This window comes from Vicugna pacos, chromosome 3, assembly GCF_048564905.1.
Source record: "Vicugna pacos chromosome 3, VicPac4, whole genome shotgun sequence".
Lineage (NCBI taxonomy): Eukaryota > Metazoa > Chordata > Mammalia > Artiodactyla > Camelidae > Vicugna > Vicugna pacos.
Window position 1 is genome coordinate 38,529,802 of NC_132989.1, and position 22,147 is coordinate 38,551,948.

The window sequence follows — 22,147 nt, forward strand, 5'->3', positions numbered from 1 at the left end:
GGTGAAATGGTTAATTTTATCTGTTTACTTCATTAGGCCAAGGGTGCCCAGACATTTGGTCAAACATTATTCTGTGTGTGCCTCTTAGGGTGATTTTGTATGAGATTAACATTTGAAATGGTAGACTGAGTAAAGCAGATTGCCCTCCCTAGTGTGAGTGGCCTCATCCAACTGAAGACCTGAGTAGAACAAAAAGGCTGAGTATGAGGGAAATTCTGCCTGGCTGCACTGAGCTGGGACATTGGTCTTTTCCCACTTTTGTACTAGAACTGAAACATTGGCTCTTCCTGGGTCTCAGTCCTGCTGGTGTCTGGACTAGAACTTACACTAATAGCTCTCCTGGTTCTCAGGCGTTTGGACTCGGAATGGAACTACAGCATCTGTTCTCCTGGGCCTCCAGCTTGCCATCTGAAGATCTTGAGACTTCTCAGCCTCCATAATTAAGTGAGCCAACTGCTTATAATAAGGCTCTTTCTACACACACACACACACACCCCCTATTGGTTCTACTTCTCTAGAGAACTCAGACTAATACCCTAGGGTTGCCCGCTGGTGGATAAGACACACATGACCCAGTCTCCTGTCAGTCCTGCAAACAGTCTGCCAACCACCAGAAAAGTAAATAAGGCCATCCTATGTCATCCAGAATCCAGTCTATCTGCCAGCTGACCAAAGACAAGTGAAAGTATCCAGCTATCAGTCGAGCTGACTCAAAAGAGAACTGATGAGCCAATCCGCAGAATCATGAGCAAAATAAATCATGGCTATTTTGAGCTACTTATGTTTCAGGATGGTTCTTTAAGCAGCAAAAGCAGATATACCAGGGGCCTACTTATTATTAAAGTTAAATACAGAATAAAGTTTGGTTAAAATGAGCACAATCTGAAGAAAATTAAATTTCTAACTGTATAATACGCAATGTGGGCATTTATACTACTGAGCAGTATAAGAAATAAACTGGCAAAATTAATTTATAAAAGTTAAGGTTACCCAAGAGGGTAAAACTATAGGAGAAGCCAACATTAGACAAGAAGAAAATGGAAATGGCGTGATATCACAGCCATCTGATTCTCTCCCAGATGACAGATTATGCAGAGAAAAAAAAAAGAGAATCAGATGACAGATTATGCAGAGAAAAAAAAAGAGAGACACTTACACACTAGTACTTTTACATGATATTAAGTTTCTGTCTCTAAAACACCACCAAATTTTTCGCTAAGTTTACTGCTAAAGAATTACTCATACATGTGCATACACACTTATTACTCTTACCTTAATGAAGTGGTTAAATAAAACTAAATAAAAATTAAAATTTCAAGTACCCTATTAGGTATAAGTAACATAAGTAAGATGAGCCTGGCCTATAACCAGAAATTTTCTTTGATCAAGATCAATAAAAACCTGGTAATGTAACAATCTGAATGTATAGTCTGATGTTTAACATTGTTTATAAAAAGCCTTAACACTTATCTTTTCGTTTTATCATACATAGTATACAGGAAATTAAATGTCTGAAACCAAGCATACTTACTTTATTGCTCTGGACATCAGGATGGGGTGGTGAATCAAAGTTTATGATGGCGTGTAGAATATCATGTGTTAAATTACTAAGGTGCAATAACGGATTGGCAACTACTGTTTTGGCACTGGCTGTACAAGCAAAGAGAAGAGGTACTGAGGTTTGTTCTGACAGAGGGCTAGAAAATATTGGTTCTGCTGTTTCCTTAAAAACAAAGCAAAAAAAGGTTAATTAATTATTTATAGTCACAATCCATTACTTAAGTAATTCAGGGGTCTCTCTGAAAAACTTCAGAACAGTTAAAATTGAAAGCATAACAGAAACTTTCACGGGTAGAAGTGACCTGAGGAGGTCAACATTCTACCCATTACAATGAAAAATGATGGGACAATACTCTATTATCACAAGGAGAAGCTCATAACCTCACAAGGCATTCATGTAAGAATGTTTAATATGAATTAAGCAGTTCATAGGGTCTGATAACAAACTGTCCTTAAACCACAATACATACATAACTCTAGAAATTCGTAATATGAATTTCACAAAAAATTTTGGAGCTTTACTTAAAGGAACCATAATTAAGAAAATCAACAATTTTAATACTTAAAAACTAAAAGAGCAATCTCAAAAACTGTTTTTCATATATGCACTATTTTGACTGGTTATCACGTAAGTTACATACCTGCTGAGATTCTTGTAGAAGCAAAATCAATTCCATTCTCACAGATGCAAGACCCCCACCGTGGGACCCATGCAGTATGCAGTAACTAAGAAACATCCTCAAGAGTGACTGATACTTCAAAAGCCACTGTCTTTTTTCCTGAAAATTTTCTCTCAGTTGTTTCACTTTTGTTTGGTGAAGCAAATCTTCAGCATCTTCATTTAATCCAAATTCATCTCCATTTTCACCAAATGCAGACTGTAATTCTTCAGGATCTGAACAATAGTCACAAGTCCTCTGAAGAGCGATCACCTCTTTTTCAAGCCAGTGGTACAGCTGATACCGCAATTTCCCACCATCTATTTCATAACCAGTAGATAAGGTACGGAGTTCTACTGTGAGAATCTTTAAACATGCTCTAAATTTTAACTGAACTGCAATTATATCTTCTGATGGATCTAAAATGTCATTTTCATCTAGTGTGCTGAGAGATTCTGAGTAATTAGAACTTGTTTCATCTATTTTTTTCCCTATTTTTCTCTGTAAAGGTTTTAATTCTTTCATTGAAATAGGGAGATCCTCATTTTCTTCATCATTATCACTGTCCCATTTTAATTCTAAAGAGTCATCTTGAAATACAATACTTGGTTGGCTCCAGTCAAAAGAAAGAGTGGAATTTGACTGCTTCTCTGAGGAACCCTCTGAAGAAGATCCAAAACCATTTAGCAGTGACTGTGACCAATCAATAGCAGAAGACTTATCCTCCTTTGCATCCAATTTTAAGGAAGAAGGCGAACACACTTTACTAGTATCCAGAAAACTAGATGTTCTACAAAAGGGTTTCGTTTTCTTGATGACTTTTGGCATCTTGGATAATACTTCCAAAGCCAACATGGGGCAGCCAGCTTTTAAATGAGCACTCGCAGTAGTAAAAAATAATCTTCTTTCACTTAAATTAATTGTTCCTGCCAGTCCACTTTTTCCTGTTAAACTCATGTGTGTGGAAAATGCATCAGATGATCCGAAATGACGTCTCAGCAAAAGAGGATGTGTTCTTAGATAATTGTAGAAATTAAAAACTGCAGGATTACAGGCTGACATCATGACATGATCTGAAAGTAAATTCATTTTATGAGCCAAGAAAAATTCTCCAAGAGTTGTCCTGTAGTCATTTTTCTCTATCACGGCATCTTACCCACCTGGTCTTGTGAGAAAAATTTAAGGCAACACGAATACATAGCATCAAAGAGACAAGAGCACATTTATAATAAGAATGTTCTAACACAGTCAGAAATGCTGATTTCACATCTCTTCAGGTAAAAATCTAACACATTAAAAAATATCCAGTTACACACTCTTAGTTCTTTTTCTCCTCCTTCCCTGGACACTCCTCAGTCTGCTTTGCAAGATCTTCCTCATCTTTTCTACTTTTAAATGTGGAGTGTCCTAGAGTTCAGTATTTGCCTTCTTTTCTATCTACACTCCCTGAGTGAACTTCTACAGTCCAATGGCTTTAAACACTATCTATATGCTGATAACTTGCACATCTCTATTTCCAGTCTCAACTTCACCTTGTGAATCTAGAATACTATATCCAAAGGCTTACATTTCTATTTACATGTAAAAATCTCTTGCCTCAATGCCCTTTTTATTTAGTGTGCTCTTGGTCTAAACCACTCTTTACCCAAATATCTGCACTGACTCATCCATTTCAATTAGGTCTCATTTTAAAGGTCACCTTATTGAGAAAGTCTTCTCTATGTAAAGCAACACTCTTCAAAATCTGCTCCTAGCTTTCCCCATATCATTTATCTACTGCTCAAATTAAAAACCCAGGAGTTAACCTTGACTCTTAATTCCTTCACATTCCATATCCAATCCAGTGCTATCAAGTCAACCTTAAATTTATATTCCAAATCCAACCACTTCTCTCTGTCTCCACTCCTACCATCCTGATGCAAGCCACTATTACCTTTTATTTTTTTCTTTTAGAATATAGGTTTAATTGGCTCTAAAAGTATATGATCATGTATGAATCCCAAATCAAAACACATCTTTGACATGAAAATGTATAGGTATAAAAAAAGTGACTGGAAAAGGCTTTTCTTTTCCCTTTTCATTATACATAGGCCAGTTGGAAAATCTTCAGTTCCAATGTCTAGGAGACTTAAAAAACTGAGTAACATGGCTTCCTCGTAAGTCTCTCCTAATAAAGACACACATTACTTCCTGATTAAATGATGCTACGTAAAAAGCTATGAACTTTTTATTAACCTTTTCCAATTAGTACACCAAATGATATGACACCTGCTATACTCGCTAAATATATACTACCCATGGAAAAATATTTGAAAAGCATAGCCCATCATTTTTATATTAATTTAAATAAAGAATTTCATTTTATATTAGCCTCTTGAAAAGCTTTAGCAAAGAGGATTTCTAAAACAAAAGGCAGCAGTAGAACTCAAATGGGTACATTAAAAAAAATTCCCTACTTTATTTATCTCATGAACAAGACAGTCAAGAAGTTATTTAGCTTATTCATCACATCAACTTTCTCTATACTGAATATATTTTTACTATAAAAATTATAATAGGATATTACTCAGCCATAAAAATAATAAAATAATGCCATTTGCAGCAACACGGATGGACCTGGAGAATGTCATTTTAAATTAGGTAAGCCAGAAAAAGAAAGAAAAACACCATATGATATCACTGTATGTGGAATCTAAAAAATGAGACAAAAGAACTTATTTACAAACCAGAAGCAGACTCACAGATATAGACAACAAATTTAGGGTTACCAGCGGGGAAGAGGGTGGGAAGGGGTAAACTGGGAGTTCAAGATTTGCAGACACTAACTAATACATCTATATAACAGATAAACAAGAAGTTTATACTGTATAGCACAGAGAACTGTATTAAATATCTTGTAGTAACTTACGGCGAAAAAGAATATGAAAACGAATATATATATGTACATGTATGACTGAAGCATAATGCTGTACACCAGAAACTGACACAACATTGTAAACTGACTATACTTCAATTACAAAAAAAATATATATATATAAACTGATAACAAATACACTAACTTCCACCTAAGATAAACTGACTTTGTATCATTATCTTCTTCAAAACATTTATATTGAAATGTTAATAACATCTATGTTCAATACATCAATTACATAAAAACAGAAAATCCAAAGTCCTTGGTTTTCAAAGGATTTAGTTTCACAAGGAAAAAAAAACCAACGTGTATATATAACTCTGTGTCCCCAACTAAACCATAAATCTTAGATCATGCTTCAATTTGCTTTGTATTATCCCTTAGCACCCAATGGTGTGTTCTGCACCTAGCAAACACTAATAAAACTCCTGATTATTAACATCTTAGAAGTGTAGCTTACCATCATCCTCTCTGATAGGTTGGTTTATTAATGTTTCCAGAGCATTACTATAATCTTCCAAAATCCAATATGCCATACTCCGAAGAAAAGGATCATAATGCATATTTATATTCAATGAATTGAGTTCATTGATAGGAGAATCAATTCCCAAGACTTTTTTACATAAAATAGATTTGTATGTTGCAGATGCATCAAATTCAGACTCATAGAGTCTTGCTATTACAAGAGCCAACTGAATGTCGTTCAATTTCTCAAGACATACCTTCAAAACAAGAAATTTTGTTTATAAATAAGCAAGGGTATCTTTTGTTTTAAGGTAAACTCAATAACTAGATGAACACAAAGTTTTATTAATATCTGAAATTAGTGAAAAAGGATAATTGCAAACAAAACAACCTTCAGCAAATTTACTTGGCAATATTTATGCTAATCTAACAGTAGTACTAAATATGTATTTGTAAAAAGAATTAGCCTAACAAGGAAATACTGAATAATTCTTAACAGCATCATTTCAGATGACATATTTTGTTGTATTCTTGAACTTTTACTCTTCCCCATCTACCTCAGCAGACTATAGTGTTTCCAAATCAAAAAGTTGTTTTGAGTTACTTGCATGAAACTGAGCAAAAGGATAATTTGAGAAAAATGTTACATTTTAATTTTAAGTGTTTATAATTTTTTAAGGTTTACTGAGAAATAATCAGTTAAAAATTTGCTAAGGTTCATCAACTAACACAGAGACAAATACAGGTTCACACATGATAAAAGTGATAGGACAAACTTTTTATTTCTTTAATTTGTTCATAAATATTCTTAAGAGTCAAATCAACAACCTATCTCTACCAACCAACATAGGCTGGTGAATTTTAATTCTGTATAAATATCATTCAAGCTAAAAGACAAAATTTTAAAGTAACTATTAAATATTACCAGTTACTACAGGCATTAAGCCTTGTGTTATCTAAACTGAAATTAAAAAATAAAAATTTAGGCTATGGCTTAAAAAGATAAAAGAGCTTAAAAGGATGACAATGCTATTTTTAAAAATATTCATTCATTACCTCAATTGCATCTCTGAGGCAACCAGCTAAAAGAAAAAATGCTGCAGAGTGTTCAAATCTTTGTTTTCCTAACAAAGAAAAAGCATTCTTTAAAGCTGCTTTACGCCATCTTTCATCCTCAAAATTGTGTCCGAAAAACTGTGTCATCTTGGAATCTTTTTGGGATCTATCAAGAAAAAAGAAAGTATGAAAATTCTGGAACACAATGTTTCTACATCAGACCCAGTAAAGCCAGTCACTTAAAAGTTAAGACTCTAAAGAAATATTTACCACTTTATAAACTACTGTGTATCTGCTTCTTTTCTGAGCAAAAGGACACTTATGGTAAACATTTGCTTTTCCATATAAATTCCAGAGATTACTGAAAAAATTTATTTCAAACTACAAAGAAAATTGCATTAGCAGCACTGTGAGAAATTATTTTTAAGCCCATGCAAAATATATAATTTATATTAACTTCTGTACTATTTTACCATTTAAACTTAATCAATCACCTTTACCCCAAATGCCCATCTGAAGATAACTTCAATAATCAAAATGCAAGGAATCTGTCCTGATTCAAAACAATCCTAAAATACCTAGTCTCTCAGAAAACTGACTGATACCATGATTTTCCCCCAAAGGTTGCAGTTCATATGGATACACCTACAACTGAACCCAAAATGAATAGTGGAGTATTTATGGTAATCATGTTCACTAAGTCTAGCTGGGAACAAGCAAAAGAGAAAAATTCAAAGTGACCCCAGCCCAAGAATGGGGTCAGGGTCCTTAGGAAGAGGGGGTAGTTTGGAGAGAGAGCCTGATCCACGAGCTCTTGACAGGGCAGAGAGTAGATGTGTTTTCCAGACTCCACCAATTCATCTTCTTCCCTACTCCAGATAAAAGTTGCTGGTTTAGTTCTTTGTTCCATAGGAACATCATGAGAATTATTGAAATAAGCAAAAAAGTGTTTTGCTGGACTAATAAACTTAAAAAATCTAATGCAACCTCATGTAACTAATGTAACCAGGTGTCACTAGAAGACATCTGGGCTTCTTCCATATAAAATACAAAAATAACTAAGAATCTACATAAATCACACTTACAAGAACAACAAATCGTTATTTCATACATTTACTCTTTATGAAAGGTTTTTCATTTTGAAGCAGTTTTCTTACCTACCTGTATAATCCCCAAATCACAGCTTTCTTTTTCATTGCAAGGTAAAAAATGGCAGCATCTAAAGGATCATTCTTTTTATAAAAGGCTGCTTTGGCTACCTATAATTAGAAAATTTCGGTCAAAATTTCACAGAAACAGTTTTTAAGTAAACAAATACTTTCCCTCATATGTAAGACTGGGATACATTCTCTATTTAGATGTTCAATAAGTTTTTTTAAAAGTGTATGAATGCATGCACTCATATGCAGATTTATTTATTCATTCATTTTATAATTATAAAAATAATCATGGTGGTGGCCTACAAGATTACAGAGAGGTGGAAAGAGGAGTATGCTTTTTATTACAAACTCTTCTGTACTGTTTTATTTTCCTAAATGTGTATATATATTATTTTGTAAAAACCAGACATATACTACTAAACAAATATGTCAACTAACAATTTAAGAACTAGATTCTAAATTTTAAAAACTTATGCTAACATGATATTGTGAAATATAAAAGCTATTTAAAAGCAATTTACTGCTTAAAAAAAAGAATCAGGAGAGAAAATATGGAATATCAATGAAAGAAACATGCAAAATATATTAATTCATTTTTATATCAAAATGAAATACCTACCTTTTCTATGCATTTGCGTAAGATGCGGGTATTCCGGACCCACCATCCCACTCCCATAGCTCTAAGTTCAGACCATGTGGGATCATCTTTCTGCATTGCTGGCAACATGTTCAGCAGTTCTTCTTCTGCTACTGAATGAAATGCCCAGGCAAAATGACTAGTAGACAGGCCTGAAGAAATGTCAAAATAACATTTATAAGAAATATAAACATCATTACATAATGGTAATCAGAAATATGTGTTCCATATTTGCAATAAAATGCCTAAACTTTATATGAGACACACAGAGTTATAATTAAGTGTTTGGGGTTGAAGGGAATATGGATTATTTTTTTTCTTGCTTCTCCAAACAATGAGATCACATCAGTGTTTTCTACAATGAATATGTATTTTCTATAATTAAAATATGTATTTTTTTAAAAGATAAGAAAAAATGCTTATGCGCAAATGTCACTGTGCTGAGTATTTCTGTTCTCTAGTATGTTTAGTCTCCTATGGTCAACATTTGTTGCATGGAGTTAATTCCATGGAATTAAAAAAGCATCTAGGAGACAGTATAACTGATGAACAGAACGTAAGAATGCAAAAACTCTGGAATCAGAATCCATAAATTAGGGAGGGAAGGTATAGCTCAGTAGTAGAGTGCATGCTTAGCATGCGCAGGTGCTGGGTTCAGTCCCCAGTACCTCCATTAAAATAAATATGCAAATAAAGCTAATAACCCTTCCCCAAACAAAAAAAAAAAGCAAACATTAAATAAATGAATAAAATATTTTTAAAAACTAAAAAAAATGCATAAATTAAATTCCAACTCCATCTTAACTATATAACTTTGGTCAAGTTATTTAGTCTCTTGATTCTTCAATTCCCTTATTTATAAAATGTGAATTATCATGGCACCTACCTTATTATATTGTTGTGAGGATTAAAAGAAATAATACAGTTACCAGTATTTGGGATAGTACCTGGCACATAGTAATTTTTATTACCCCATATCTTCATATTAATAAGATACTTTTATACTTACAAAGCATTACTTATATCAGCAAGTCTCTCAACTCACTGGCTCACATATGTGGTGTTTATTGTTCAGTTTCTATTTTGTTTACTTTACATTTTGTTTAGTATTGCTGGATGAAGTAAATGATTAATTATAAGATGTGACTTTGACTTATACGAACATAACAAATTCAGATTTTTAACCTTATAAACAGTGTCAAGGAATCTGAAATGCCCACTACACCCAAGTTTTTGGAAATAAACTAATTAAACAAACAAACATCTATGCTTTGAATGGACTGTTATTCTAAATTATTTTTAGATTGCTATTATCTCTCAACCAAGTTTAATCATTTTTCATAAATAAAGAATCTGACTTAGAATTTTAAACTTCCCTTTTCCAAAGCTAAATGCAAAATGAGGGGAAGGAGGAAGCAGAAGGAGAATCAGAGACAGAAAGGAAAACAGAAAACAAGAGACAGAGACCAATGAGCAGAAGCTAACCTGTGGAGTCCCAATAACACTGTTTAAACCTTCAGATCCAATAATGCTGGAAGCCAGCTCTATCTCTTGAACTTGCTGGGCACTGAGCCAATAATAAATATTTTGTTTTGCTTAAGGTTACCTTAAATTTAAGTAAAGTATTTGTCACTTTGGGAGTCTTGGCTAACAATATAAAAGTATCTGAGATGTTATTAAACTAGTATCTGAAATACATGTTAATGTTAAAAGAAGTTTTGGTGGTGAGTAGATTTTTATTTTCTATGTTCTGTACCTTTTTGGAAAACAATTAAAATATAAGTATGTATTATTTTTACAACAAAATAATATTCAAATTTTGTGGAAAAATGATTTTAGATAGATGTCAAAAAAAAGAAAAATGAAAATTTAAAGAAGAAATTAAAGAGAACAAAACAATACCAACTGGCTTTTAATGTATAATGCATTTGAAAACATAACATATAATATCCATTGCCCAAATTCTATTTCTTCACTAGCTCTTTCCATCTAAAACAAAATTCTAGTATTGTAAACAAAGAAGATGAAGTTAAAATAAACATTTTTAAAATAAATTAAGGAAATTTACAATGTGTCAAATTTGTCATCATTATCATGTCTGGCATAAAACAACCTTAATTTTCTCAAGCCTCTCTTTTTCTACTCGCCCAACTTTCTTTTAATAGATTACTACCAGAATCACCTTGGTGAAGCAGTTGAGCTCGATAAGCTGGAAGAGAAGTTGTAAGAAAAGTATGAAGTCGAACAGCCAAAAGAAATTTTAACCCACATTCATCAAGAGTTTCTCCACCTATAAAAAAGAAAAAAATTGTATTTTTATTTGTATTTTATTTTATTTGTAAGTGTATATTTTTTTACTAGTAAAACACAAATAAATGCTAATAATTCTGGCAAGCAGCATGTTACAGCATCAAATACAATGACAAAGACTGTAAAACTGACAAAAGTTATAGTCTAAATATTATCTAATATATCTTTTTTCTATACAATTATATATTACAAAAAAGTTGCATAGTTAATGTAAAAAACAACAAAGAGAAGAATGAATTGATTCAGGGTCTTTGACTTTTTAAATAATATTATTTCCTCTGATATGAATACTTAAATTAAAATGTGACTCATTTTTCAAATAGTTTAAACTTCTCTGCGGTACATGTTACAATACTTTACATAGTCATTCAAGTCATATACCCATTCCGATAATCTGCTAACACTGGAAGAAATGGCTATACGGTGGAGGGCCTGATTTCTACTTTAGGTAATTAAAAACATAAAGCACGTGTAAGACAGTGGCATCAAAAATAATGTCTACTAGTAATATTTCATTTCACAATTCATGACCAACTTATTTTTTCTTAAATTTTTTATTTTTATTATTGTTATTTTTTCTTAAATTTACCCCATATTTTCCTTTCAAGCATAGTTCAAAGAGTGCATCCTACTGACCTACATCTGGTGCACAAGGTTGGACTGTTAATTTCAGATCTTATTCGAAATTTGATGAAAATTCTACAAATCTGTTCATAACTTAGGAGATTAAAAAGAAAAAAATGCTCTTTGAGTGACAAAGAGACCTAATTTTTTTATGCTTATTTCTGCTATTGTAGGAAGGAGTATACATTAATGCTAACTTTAAAGAAATCGTCAATATTAAAAAAAACAAATTAATAGTGAGTTGTTACAATGTGAGAAAAAATAATAAAGGAGAAAGCATATTTTATTTTCAAGTATCTAAAGTAATTACTTATTAAGAATGTTAAATTTTGCTAAACTTAAAATCGAGTAGTTGAATTTTTAACATAATATTAAGAAGACAAGTAAAAATGACTTGGGATATTGAATCTTTGTGCATTTTCTTAGGGTACTATGATTTATGAGATAAACAGTATATATTCAAGTTAAAACTATTATGAAGGCCATAATGGTTTACAAAAACATTCATGGCTATCATTTTTATAAAAATTAAGATTATTTCCTATGGAAAAAAAAAGTAAAAATATTATCATTAGTTTTTCCTCTAATCTTATACCAAATTTAGTATTACCTTGGCTTCTGTCTCTGCTTTCTCCAATATCAGTGCTGGTAGTTGCAATTGTATCCGCTAAAGCCATCAAAGACATCTGCTCCATCCGGCTGAGTCCTGGTAAACTAGAATGAAGTAAGTGGCCAGAAAGAACCTGAGCATGCTCAGGACCAAAGTAAGTTGGACTGTACTGTGAAAGGTCAATGACTCTGGGCTTTGTATTTTCTTCATCTGTCTCTAACACATGACTATCAGTCGTTAAAGCTGAGATCTGAAAAAGCTCATCATAATTTTCTTTTGACAACTTGTTTGAGTTATTTAAGGTACCCTGATTACTAGATTTCTCCAAGGATGAGTAACAGCTATCATCATCTGCAGCAAGTAAGGCATATAAGGGAAGTGGAGGGACAGAATCAATTTCTGTGTAATCTGTATTTTCACTCTTGTTGAATGCCTGAGGGTCTCTGGTAGTGCTTCCACTAGCACTGATGGTGAGAGACCTGAGTCGGCGCTCATGATTAGATTCAACTTCATTCAGAGCCACAACTTCCCCAGCAATGCACTTGACAAGATGCGATAAGATGGCCTTTGCTCTCCGAACTTTTCCAAGATCCATGAGTTCTAAAAGCTGCAAAGGATGGTACTGAGGTAAAGTTGGGGAAAGAACATGAGCTGCTTCAAAAAGTCCCGAATCTTCCATATCCATAGAGGGATCTAGTGCAGTTTTCTTTCCACAGATTTTCTGTGCAAGACTGGTCATGGACCGAGTCAGAGTTTTCTTCGGAGGATGTAATCCAGAACTTGATGAGTTACTCTGTTTTATTAAACTTATTATAGATGGAGTGCTCCCATTGTATGAATCTGTTGTAACAGGTTCTTGTTTAGAAGATGGCTGCCACTGGGAATACACGTGCATTTCACAGTCCATTCCTACCACCAAGATGCCATCCCGGACCCATGATAAAGAAACAGGAAAAGGTGGAGAGCCTTCTACAGAAGAAACCAAGTCCACACTTCGTAACAGTACAAATTTAGAAAGAGGCACAACTTTAGTACTCTCCCAGAGAGGGAATGCCAGGCTTTCCTTACCAGTCTGTTCTTGTACCTTGCCAGACAGGGGTCCATACATAAAAAGTTTTGATCCAATTCCTACAGTCAGAATATGAGAACCATCTTCTCTAGACATCCAGTCTAAGTGAACTAAATGCTTTGTGTTTGATGTGATACTCTCTTTACTGGATAAATATACCTCTTGTTTATTATAAGCCACTAAATTGCTATCAATACTAATGCCAGAATCCAACACTGTATTTAACTCATCTAAATGAATTGTCTGTTCAAGGACCCAACATGAACCTCCTGTAGACTCACATTCGAAAATACTCACATGCATCACAAAGTCCTGAGAAGATCTACTACTAGATGCAGGCTGCTTATACGCCACTGCTAAACGATTTGTGTGTGCACAGCTGACTTCTATAGGCCTACCAGGTACAGTTATACTACTATTGCTCTGCAGTCCGTCTTCAATAAGTAATGGCCATTCTTCCCAAATGTACGTAAGATTCATTTCTCTATTCTTTGATGTGGCAGATTCTCCATCTGTTACTCTGCATCTCCAGAATCTTACTTTCTCATCTGAGCATGAAGTTGCCAATAAATAAGGAGCACTGCACATGGGATATATGGAAGAAGAACTCAGATGTCCTAAAATAAGAATAATCCATTAATAAAATGTCAAATTTGGTTAAATATATCTGTTTTCATGTACTAAAGATTTCAGTCTTTTGTATGGACTAGTGTTAACAACATGACAGTCAGTACTTAGTTTAAGGATCAGTGAGATCAGTAAGAAGATTTTAATGACATCAAAAAGGTATATAAAAAGGACATTATTACAAAAACCTAGAGCTGAAAGAGAATTCTGAGATAATTTACTTCAATTCCTGTACTTTACAGGAACAGCCTCTGTTAAAAATTAGAATTCAGTAGTGAAGATTACACAGCACTAGCTAAGGATAGTTCTTAAAACTGTGTCAATATAAACGTCACTCTTTTTCAAACTTTACCTTTCCTTGCATTGATGCCTCTTTTATTGAAATATTCAAACAAAAACCCCAGAATGTAAAAGTTATCAGAACACTGTTAATACTCCAACTCCTGCTAACTTCACCAAAGAGAAAAGATTAAGTACCTGATAACATGGCAAACTGAAAAGCATTCAAAAGTAATTAGTCAAAAAAATGATAAAGAAGTAGAAAATATCAAAACCCCACACTTTGACTATGAAAATGAAAGAACTTGAGTGACAAAAAGATGGATTTTGCCTTGGTGTTCTTAATACCCTAGAATAGGGGTTCTTGGATCTTTTGTGTACATTGGAATCACCTGGAAGGCTTGTTAAAAGAAGACTGCTGGGTCCTGTCCTAGAGTCTGTGATTGAGTAAGCCTAGGGTATGGCCTAAGATTTTTATTTCTAACAAGTTCCCAAACAGTGCTGATGCTGCTGGTCTGGGGACCACATTTTGAGAACCACTGCCCTAAGATAAGGATAATAAATATGTATTGGGAGCCACACACTCAGAATCCTTCACAGCACACAGCTCCAGGCAGTCACTACCAGTATTATCAAAACTGGCAAATAGGGTGCAACCCTATTATTACCTTTGCCATGGAAACTTTTACTCTGTCTTCACAAAAGGATAATATAAATTTGTTTTAGAAATCAATATTTAAGACTACAACTGGCTAACAAAAGTCAGAGTAATCTGAAAACATAATGAGAAATTTAAAATTTCAATTTAGAGTACTTAAAGACATTCTTTCCATTTCTGCTTCTGTGTGGATTTAAAAAGAGGGAGATGCACCTATTTTTAAATACACAGTAAACACTCATGTATTACAAAGTTTGATTAGTCTCTTTTCACAAAATTTACATACCTGCTGATGGCTTAACACTTATTATTTCAACTCCTTCTGGCAAATCCAACTCTTGGCTATAAACCATTTCTGAAGACAGAGTCAGCTTGCTGGTACTCTGGAGATTTGCTCTGCAAGCCTGATACTTTTGTGAAAAAGGGGACAGGATCTTCTCTGGAGAATAGTGTTCTTCTGGCTGCCAAACTGCTTCAGATACTTTTGTATCTGCCTTTTCATCTATAAAACATAAGAACCAAAAACTGAGAGGGAAATCCCATAAACATTACAATTGCTACATTTTATAACTCAAAACTGTCTTACAAAAGATAAATAAGTGAACATATTAATGATTTTTTCAGCAAGAAAATCAGAGAAGTGTTTTTTTAATTAACAGAATAAACCACAATTATTCTCTCTCAAAAAGAACAGCTTTTAAAAATACCCACTGAACAATCTAACCATACATAATCTAAGTTAAAAAAAAAAAAAACTCACCCAGTGAGACAGGAATAGACTTTAAATGTAAATTCCACATGTGTAACAATGAACGATTGTCTTGGGCACTCTCCATCACAATTAGGTAGAATTTTTCAGAAAATCCATTAGATGAGTTGCCTGTTGGTATAAATGATATATTTCGCTATTAACGTGAATAAATGTGATAACATTAAATATCCCTAGTTAACCAAAATTTTTAAAAATTCAAAATTCTTACCTAAAGTTCCAAATAAAAAGTGGCATTACAGAATGTAACCAAATTCTTTACCACATGAATTACTTGAAATTTTAACAATTATATTCATGCTACGCTTAAATTTCATGTTTGAATTGACAAGCTTAAAAAAATTAACTAGTCATCGCTATCACATTGTTCACACAGATTAGATCATACCATATGAAGTAGGAAATTTCTGAACAGATATGAACTATGTGATAGACACTGTAACTCAACATATCATGATGAAAATTGTGTTGCCAAACATTCTGAAGTCAGTCAGTCCCTTAATGAAATGACCTATTAATGATGTTTATCTAACATCAAAATTTAAGTATTTAATATACAATGCATTATTCAAAAATTATTTTCTTAGTCACATAATTTAAGCAGCACACAGGTTGGTCAAAGTAGACTAAAAAAATGAATCTAGCTAAAATATGTCATAAAATCAGTGGCTTATTTTGACTTGAAAAAAAGAACTTTTAAAATGATAAACTTTAATCCAAGTTTTCTTAATTATAAGCTGGTCTTCATTATGTACAAAATTATGTAAAGAAAAATCACATAAAAATTACATAAATCATAGAACATATAAAAAATCAGAGAGCAACTATTACTAATGTGCAATGATTTTGTACTTTGAAAATTTACAAAGCAAAAACAGTTTTCACAGGAACATTAGGAAAGAAAGATAACCACAAATATTTTAAAATATATTATGTTAAGAGACTAAATGAAAAGGTAACTTCGGTAATGTGTTCTGGCTGAGTTAGGCATTTAAATTACAAGAATTAAGAGGAAGGACAGGATAAGGGATTATAACAAAAGAAAAAAGTACAGAAATCAATCTACTTCTGATAATTTTACTAACAAGAAAGAATGCTCCAATAATGAAAATATCTGTAAAACATTTCTTTTCTTCTTGACATTAGAACAAAAGATGAAAACATAACTCCCTGGGTATTTTCTGGGAAACTCTGATAATGAAAATAATAGTTCTGAAGAAAAAGTTGATAAGAATTCCCTGAGTATTTGAAGAAAAACTAGAAAAAATAGTCTTAAAGAGAAAAAATTAAAAATTGAAGAATCATAGAAAAGGAAATACTGGAATAGATGAAGAGCATAGCAAAACTCAACCTTAAGCACAGGAAAGTAATTTCTTTAAAAAGTCTTAAAGAGATTCGAATCATTAACAATATCAAATTCTTATTAATGTTTTAATATAAAAAGGAAAAATAAACAACATTTTGTTAATATAAACAACTCTATCCTGTACCTGACACCTTTATTTCTCTTTTTTAGCATCTTCCCATCATTATATTTAGAAGTTACAAAAGAACTGCAAGTATTTTGGCACAGTTCATGAATTCTCAGGAAAAATGACAGAAAACTAAGAAAGCAGTGGTAAAAAATTAGACATTTAACATAAAAATGCAGAACTCAAAAACATACTTCTCAAAGGAGAAGAAAAACAGAAAAAAGGCAGAATAAAGAAATGATGTGCAAGAAAAGAAAAATAATCTAGAAAACAGAATGCAGTTATTAATGTAACTTGAGGTTTGATAACTGACTTTTAAAGCAAAAGGCACATATTGCACAGTTCTTTGGTAAGTAAAGTCATTTTGAGTTCAGTTTGGCTCTGTAACTGAAACTGATAACTAACACACTTTAGCTTTATTTTGCTCTGTTTTCCTTTATGCAAAGTATCAATTAATACCAGGTGAAGGAGTTAAATATAATTTTAAAAATTGTTTAATTATAAAAGCATTAATTAAGACACTTGGCCTTTATAACTTTAAGTTTGAAGCTAATGCTTTAAATTATAGATTTTTAAAAGGTTAGGTGTCCATACTACCTAAATTGTCAGGGCAGGACCCCTCCCATGCAAAGAGTACTCACACATTAATGATAAAGAATATGTCTATTAAGCTTTTTAAAAAACATAACTGACAAACCCCTTTAATTTTCTGTTATTTCCTTGTTAAGAATAAAAATATACTGATACTTATGATAAATGAGATCACATATGTATATAGGAAAAATTTAACCTCAAATAAATATGAAACATTATATCAACTTATCTTTATTAACTGCTTAACATATTCTACATTTCATTTCACATTACATATAAAATTCTTCCTTACCTTCATCAGATAATAGTCTGCCTTTTCCCAGACTTTTCTTCTCAAAGTTATTCAAAATGAAGTCTTCTTGAAAAACATGAAGCAGCTGTGTTTTTCTGCCTTGCTGAATATAAATAAATACCAACATAAGCTGACATACATATTATTTACCTAATGCTAAGCAGCCAGAAAAATAACACTTACAAGTTTGGTAATGGGATCTAATGCAATGATGCATCCTGGCCGGGCTGTTGACTGTTGACTTACGATGTTAAACACTTCACCAACATATTTCTGTTTTGGGGAAAACAGGTAAGTCCTTTATTAAACAATAAATTAAAAAACAGTAACAAATGATGTAAAATTTCAAGCATAATAGATAAATAAATTCAAGTGAGCCTAAATAAGTTCCCACGTCCCTTTCATTATAAACATTCTAGGAATTTACTAGGAAATTGCTAGGAAATTACATAGGAATGAATAGAGTTACAGATCAGTTGGTGCAGAGAAGAACAGAAGCAGTGCTTGGTAACTGTTAAGGGGAAAAAAGTATTGTATATTCGTAAGTGTGAAAGACAGACTTCAATCTCATGGAAATGTTCTAAGATTCAATGCTTTTTAAGCATTAATTTTGACTAAGACAAACGAAGCTAAAGTTGCAATGCTATCTACATATATTGATTTCTTGAGCCATTTATCTTCTGATTCCTCTAGTCTGGGTCACACTGTTAAATTCAATCTTCATCATACTTATCTATCAATAGCAACTGATTCTGTTGATTACTCCCTCCTCTTTGAATTAGTTTTCTTCACTTTGGCTTCCATTATACACCAAGCTCACCCTACTTTTTTTTTTAAATTGAAGTGGCTTGATTTAAAATGTTGTGTTTTACCTCACTTTTAACAATGAAATGTCCCAGAGTTCTATCCTTACATCTTTTCTACTATCCAATCATATCCTTTCCCTCCGTGATTTCATTCAGCTCCATAACTTTATGTTCTGAGAACTACTTATCTTTTATCTTCAGACCAGGCCTTCGTCTAAACGCAAGAAACCAGCCTACTAGAACTCTTGGTTATCAAACAGGAATTTTAAAATTAACATATTCAAAGCCAGGCTCTTCTTGAATCCTCCAGCTCCTGAAAATATGCTATTTATACACTCTTCCCATCTCAACTCAAGGCAATTCTATTCTTCCTAGTGCTCAGACACAAACCCTAGGAGTCATCATCTTTTCCTAACACAAATCTCATATCCATCCAATCCTGACTATTCTGTTAAAAACACAACAAGATTTGACCAATTCTTATCATCTTGTCATCTGGTAGCTACCACTTGCTACCATTCTCAGTCCCTTTGACTCTTTCCTAGACTACTGTAACAGCTTTCCGAATTGGTCTCTCTGATTCCACTTCTGCTTCCCATATCTAATCTATATACACCCAGAGCAATTCTTTCAAAATCTGTCAGATCATATTACTGTCATTCTCTTTATTAGTTTATGTGTTATTAAAAGTAAAAGCCAAAGTTACTACAGTGACCTATGAGGCCTTTAATGATCTGGCCAGGCTAACTTTCTGACTTCATCTCTGATTATTCTCCATCTCACTTACTCTGCATGAATCCACAATGGACTCTGTGCAGTTCCTTACATACTAAACATGATCTGGCCTCAGGATCTTAGCACTGGCTGTTCATCCTCCTGGAATACTCTTCTCTCTAAACATTCACATCCTTCATCTCCTTCAGGTCTTTACTCAAAGGGTACCACTTCCGTGAGGCTTACCCTGACCAGCACTTTACTTGGCACTCCCTTCTACTTCTGCAACACTGTTTCTCTTCAAAGTATTTACTAATACATTTTTACCTTTTTTCTATATTCCTTCACTAGAATATAAGCTTAGATTTTTGTCTGTTTTGCTCACATCTAAATCCCCAGCACTTAAACCAATTCCTGAAAAATAGAAGGCCCTCAAGAAATACACGTTTCTATTGAAACACTTTATATATGTTTTGAAATAAAAATAACTTAAGGAAAAAACAGGATTGGAGTAGACCAATGACACCTATGCAATTCTGTAATCAAAGCATTACCAAAGACCTTAAATGGTAGTTAAGGAGATAGCTTGAATCTCCTAAATAGGAAGCTCAGTCCAGCCAAAGATTGCCTCAGAGCATATTTTAAACACCAAAACCCAAAGAATGGAAATACTGGCTTGCTGGCGGTGCTGACACAATGCAGATGATGGGTTGCTATTAGTGGGTCACAGGAAAAAGTGCCCTCTGTCACAAGACAAAAGCTTTGCAATGGTGTTGAAAGGACTCCTGCCTATACTGCAACCAAGCTGAAAGCTTTTTTCTTTCCTGGTTAAGATTAAAATTCAACTCCTGATATTGCAGCTTCCCATACCTAGAAAAATCAACATAACTTCCACATTATATTGCCAGTAGTCTCCATTTATCTTTGAGCAAAGAAGTATTACAGAAACACATATGGTAGGACACTAAACTACTTTTGGAATGAAAGAAAGATACGGTTTCTTTTTAAAGGAGCTTAGAATCACTGTATGGGTACAATGCAAATGTGAAAAAAAATAACTAAAAAAATTCATATTTTATTACAAATTCTATGTCACAATTTTAGAACATGCCCAATAGGTATAAATTAAGTATGTAAAAACATCATGTTATAATATTACTAGTTTTAAAAGCCATTTACTTACAGAAATTTCAGGACTGGAAAGCTCATATAGAAGTTTCTTGGCATCAATAACCGCTTCATATAATCTAAGATATTGTCCATCACTTGCTACAAAGCATGCACTAGGAGAGTTGCAGTATGCACCTAGAAGTATTAAAAATTTTTTGAAATTTAACCCTTAAGGGGTTAATAATGTTAGAAAATATAAATTCCTTTTTCTTTTTCAAGAAAATCTACACTTCCCAAATAAAAATCAAGTAAAAAAAAAAATACTTACCTAGACAGTAACTGGGTATAAGAGTAGGCAGCCATGCCACATTGGAAAATGCAGAAACATGAAGAGAATTAATCCGGGCAAGCTCAGAAACGCCTCCAGAAAAAGACAATGGCCCGACTGGATCAACTCTCCAAAGAATAAGCTCACTATAAACTGCACTGGGATCCTGAAAGGCCATGTCAGCAGTGTTTTTATTCTGTTGTGCCAAAGAACATCCTTCAGTATTCACAGTATCATAAGGCTCCTTCTGGTTATCAACATCTGGTGTCCTTAATGCATTATGGTGTGACGTTGTTAGCAATAATGGTAACACTGAGTGACAAGCTAAATCGTTAAGATGAAAGCGATGACCACAATATCTGGATTTGTGGGAAATACTGAGAACTGTAGAAAAAGCAGATTCTTCAGCAAAACTGACCAGCCATTGATTTAGGGAGCCATCAGCATGCTTTGAAATCATCATAACATTAGGGGTAAAAATACTTAATTTTAAACTATTAGTTGATTTACTGTGACCAGAAGAGATAAGCATTGACGTGGAACGCGTCAGGCTGGAAGGTTTTTGTTTCCCTTGCTGAATAGCCAAGTCAACATTCTTGGTACAGGCATACATCACTATGCTTTTACAGAGAGAATTTGCATCACCTGTGGGGAAAGCTACCGGAATTCTGGAAACAAAGGACACCTAAAATTAAGAAAGCGAGCATTAGAATCGATGAAATTATATGAAGAGGTTTTACAAAACAAGTTCCAAGAAGTAGCTCTCCAGAGATCATAAAAACAGTACCTGTACTTGACGAAACATACCAGGCTGGTATTCATCCAGCCAATCCACATGCCAGACCAGCAAAGAACCATCCATTGGATGAATACTGAATAGCATGTCTGCATTTTTACTCCATTCAGACAGAAGCAGTTCAATCTGATGATCAATGGCAGCTGATGGTATCAATTTATCACCACCCAATTCCTTCTTTTCATGACTTATTTTCAGATCATCAACACCATCATCCATTTCTATAGGCAAAAAGGTCCACAAACCAAGTATATATAATCAAGCTACTACTATAAATTAAGAAATATCTTTATAACTGCATTCAAAATAAAAAAATCAAGTTTTCATATAAACAAGAAATGGGATTCCCTCTAAAAAGAACTTTGCTCCAGGAATATAATGCCACTGGAGCTAACTCAGTATCAGAAGGTCTATAGGGCTGAGTCAGTGGATTATTAGCAGAAGGACTAATATTGGACTGGAAAATAGGTAAACTGGTTTCTAAACCCAAATGACCCAGATGTATGACAATTAACAACTCAGAAGAAAGACAAAGTAGTTTTCTGGACCTTGGTTTTGCTCATGTTAAAATTAAGGAGTTGGAAATGGGCTGAATTTTTTAAATATATTATTGGAATGTAATTTGTATTTTCTTCAAA

At 33.3% G+C, this 22,147-nt stretch overlaps 1 protein-coding gene across 7 annotated transcripts in view; it reads right to left on the reverse strand.

Moving 5' to 3' along the window:
• Nucleotides 1-22,147, reverse strand: part of DMXL1 (Dmx like 1) — a 113,889-nt gene that overhangs the window by 50,189 nt on the left and 41,553 nt on the right. For all 7 annotated transcript variants that reach the window (XM_072957838.1, XM_072957835.1, XM_072957829.1 and 4 more), the window contains exons 11-25: nucleotides 21,501-21,730; nucleotides 20,714-21,398; nucleotides 20,459-20,580; nucleotides 17,939-18,028; nucleotides 17,756-17,858; nucleotides 15,389-15,508; nucleotides 14,915-15,130; nucleotides 11,996-13,681; nucleotides 10,634-10,741; nucleotides 8,430-8,603; nucleotides 7,816-7,909; nucleotides 6,655-6,820; nucleotides 5,594-5,855; nucleotides 2,202-3,292; nucleotides 1,532-1,723 (exon numbers count right to left, since the gene is read on the reverse strand). In XM_072957838.1, coding sequence (XP_072813939.1) covers nucleotides 1,532-1,723; nucleotides 2,202-3,292; nucleotides 5,594-5,855; nucleotides 6,655-6,820; nucleotides 7,816-7,909; nucleotides 8,430-8,603; nucleotides 10,634-10,741; nucleotides 11,996-13,681; nucleotides 14,915-15,130; nucleotides 15,389-15,508; nucleotides 17,756-17,858; nucleotides 17,939-18,028; nucleotides 20,459-20,580; nucleotides 20,714-21,398; nucleotides 21,501-21,730 — 5,339 coding nt within the window. The remainder of the gene's footprint in view (nucleotides 1-1,531; nucleotides 1,724-2,201; nucleotides 3,293-5,593; nucleotides 5,856-6,654; nucleotides 6,821-7,815; nucleotides 7,910-8,429; nucleotides 8,604-10,633; nucleotides 10,742-11,995; nucleotides 13,682-14,914; nucleotides 15,131-15,388; nucleotides 15,509-17,755; nucleotides 17,859-17,938; nucleotides 18,029-20,458; nucleotides 20,581-20,713; nucleotides 21,399-21,500; nucleotides 21,731-22,147) is intronic.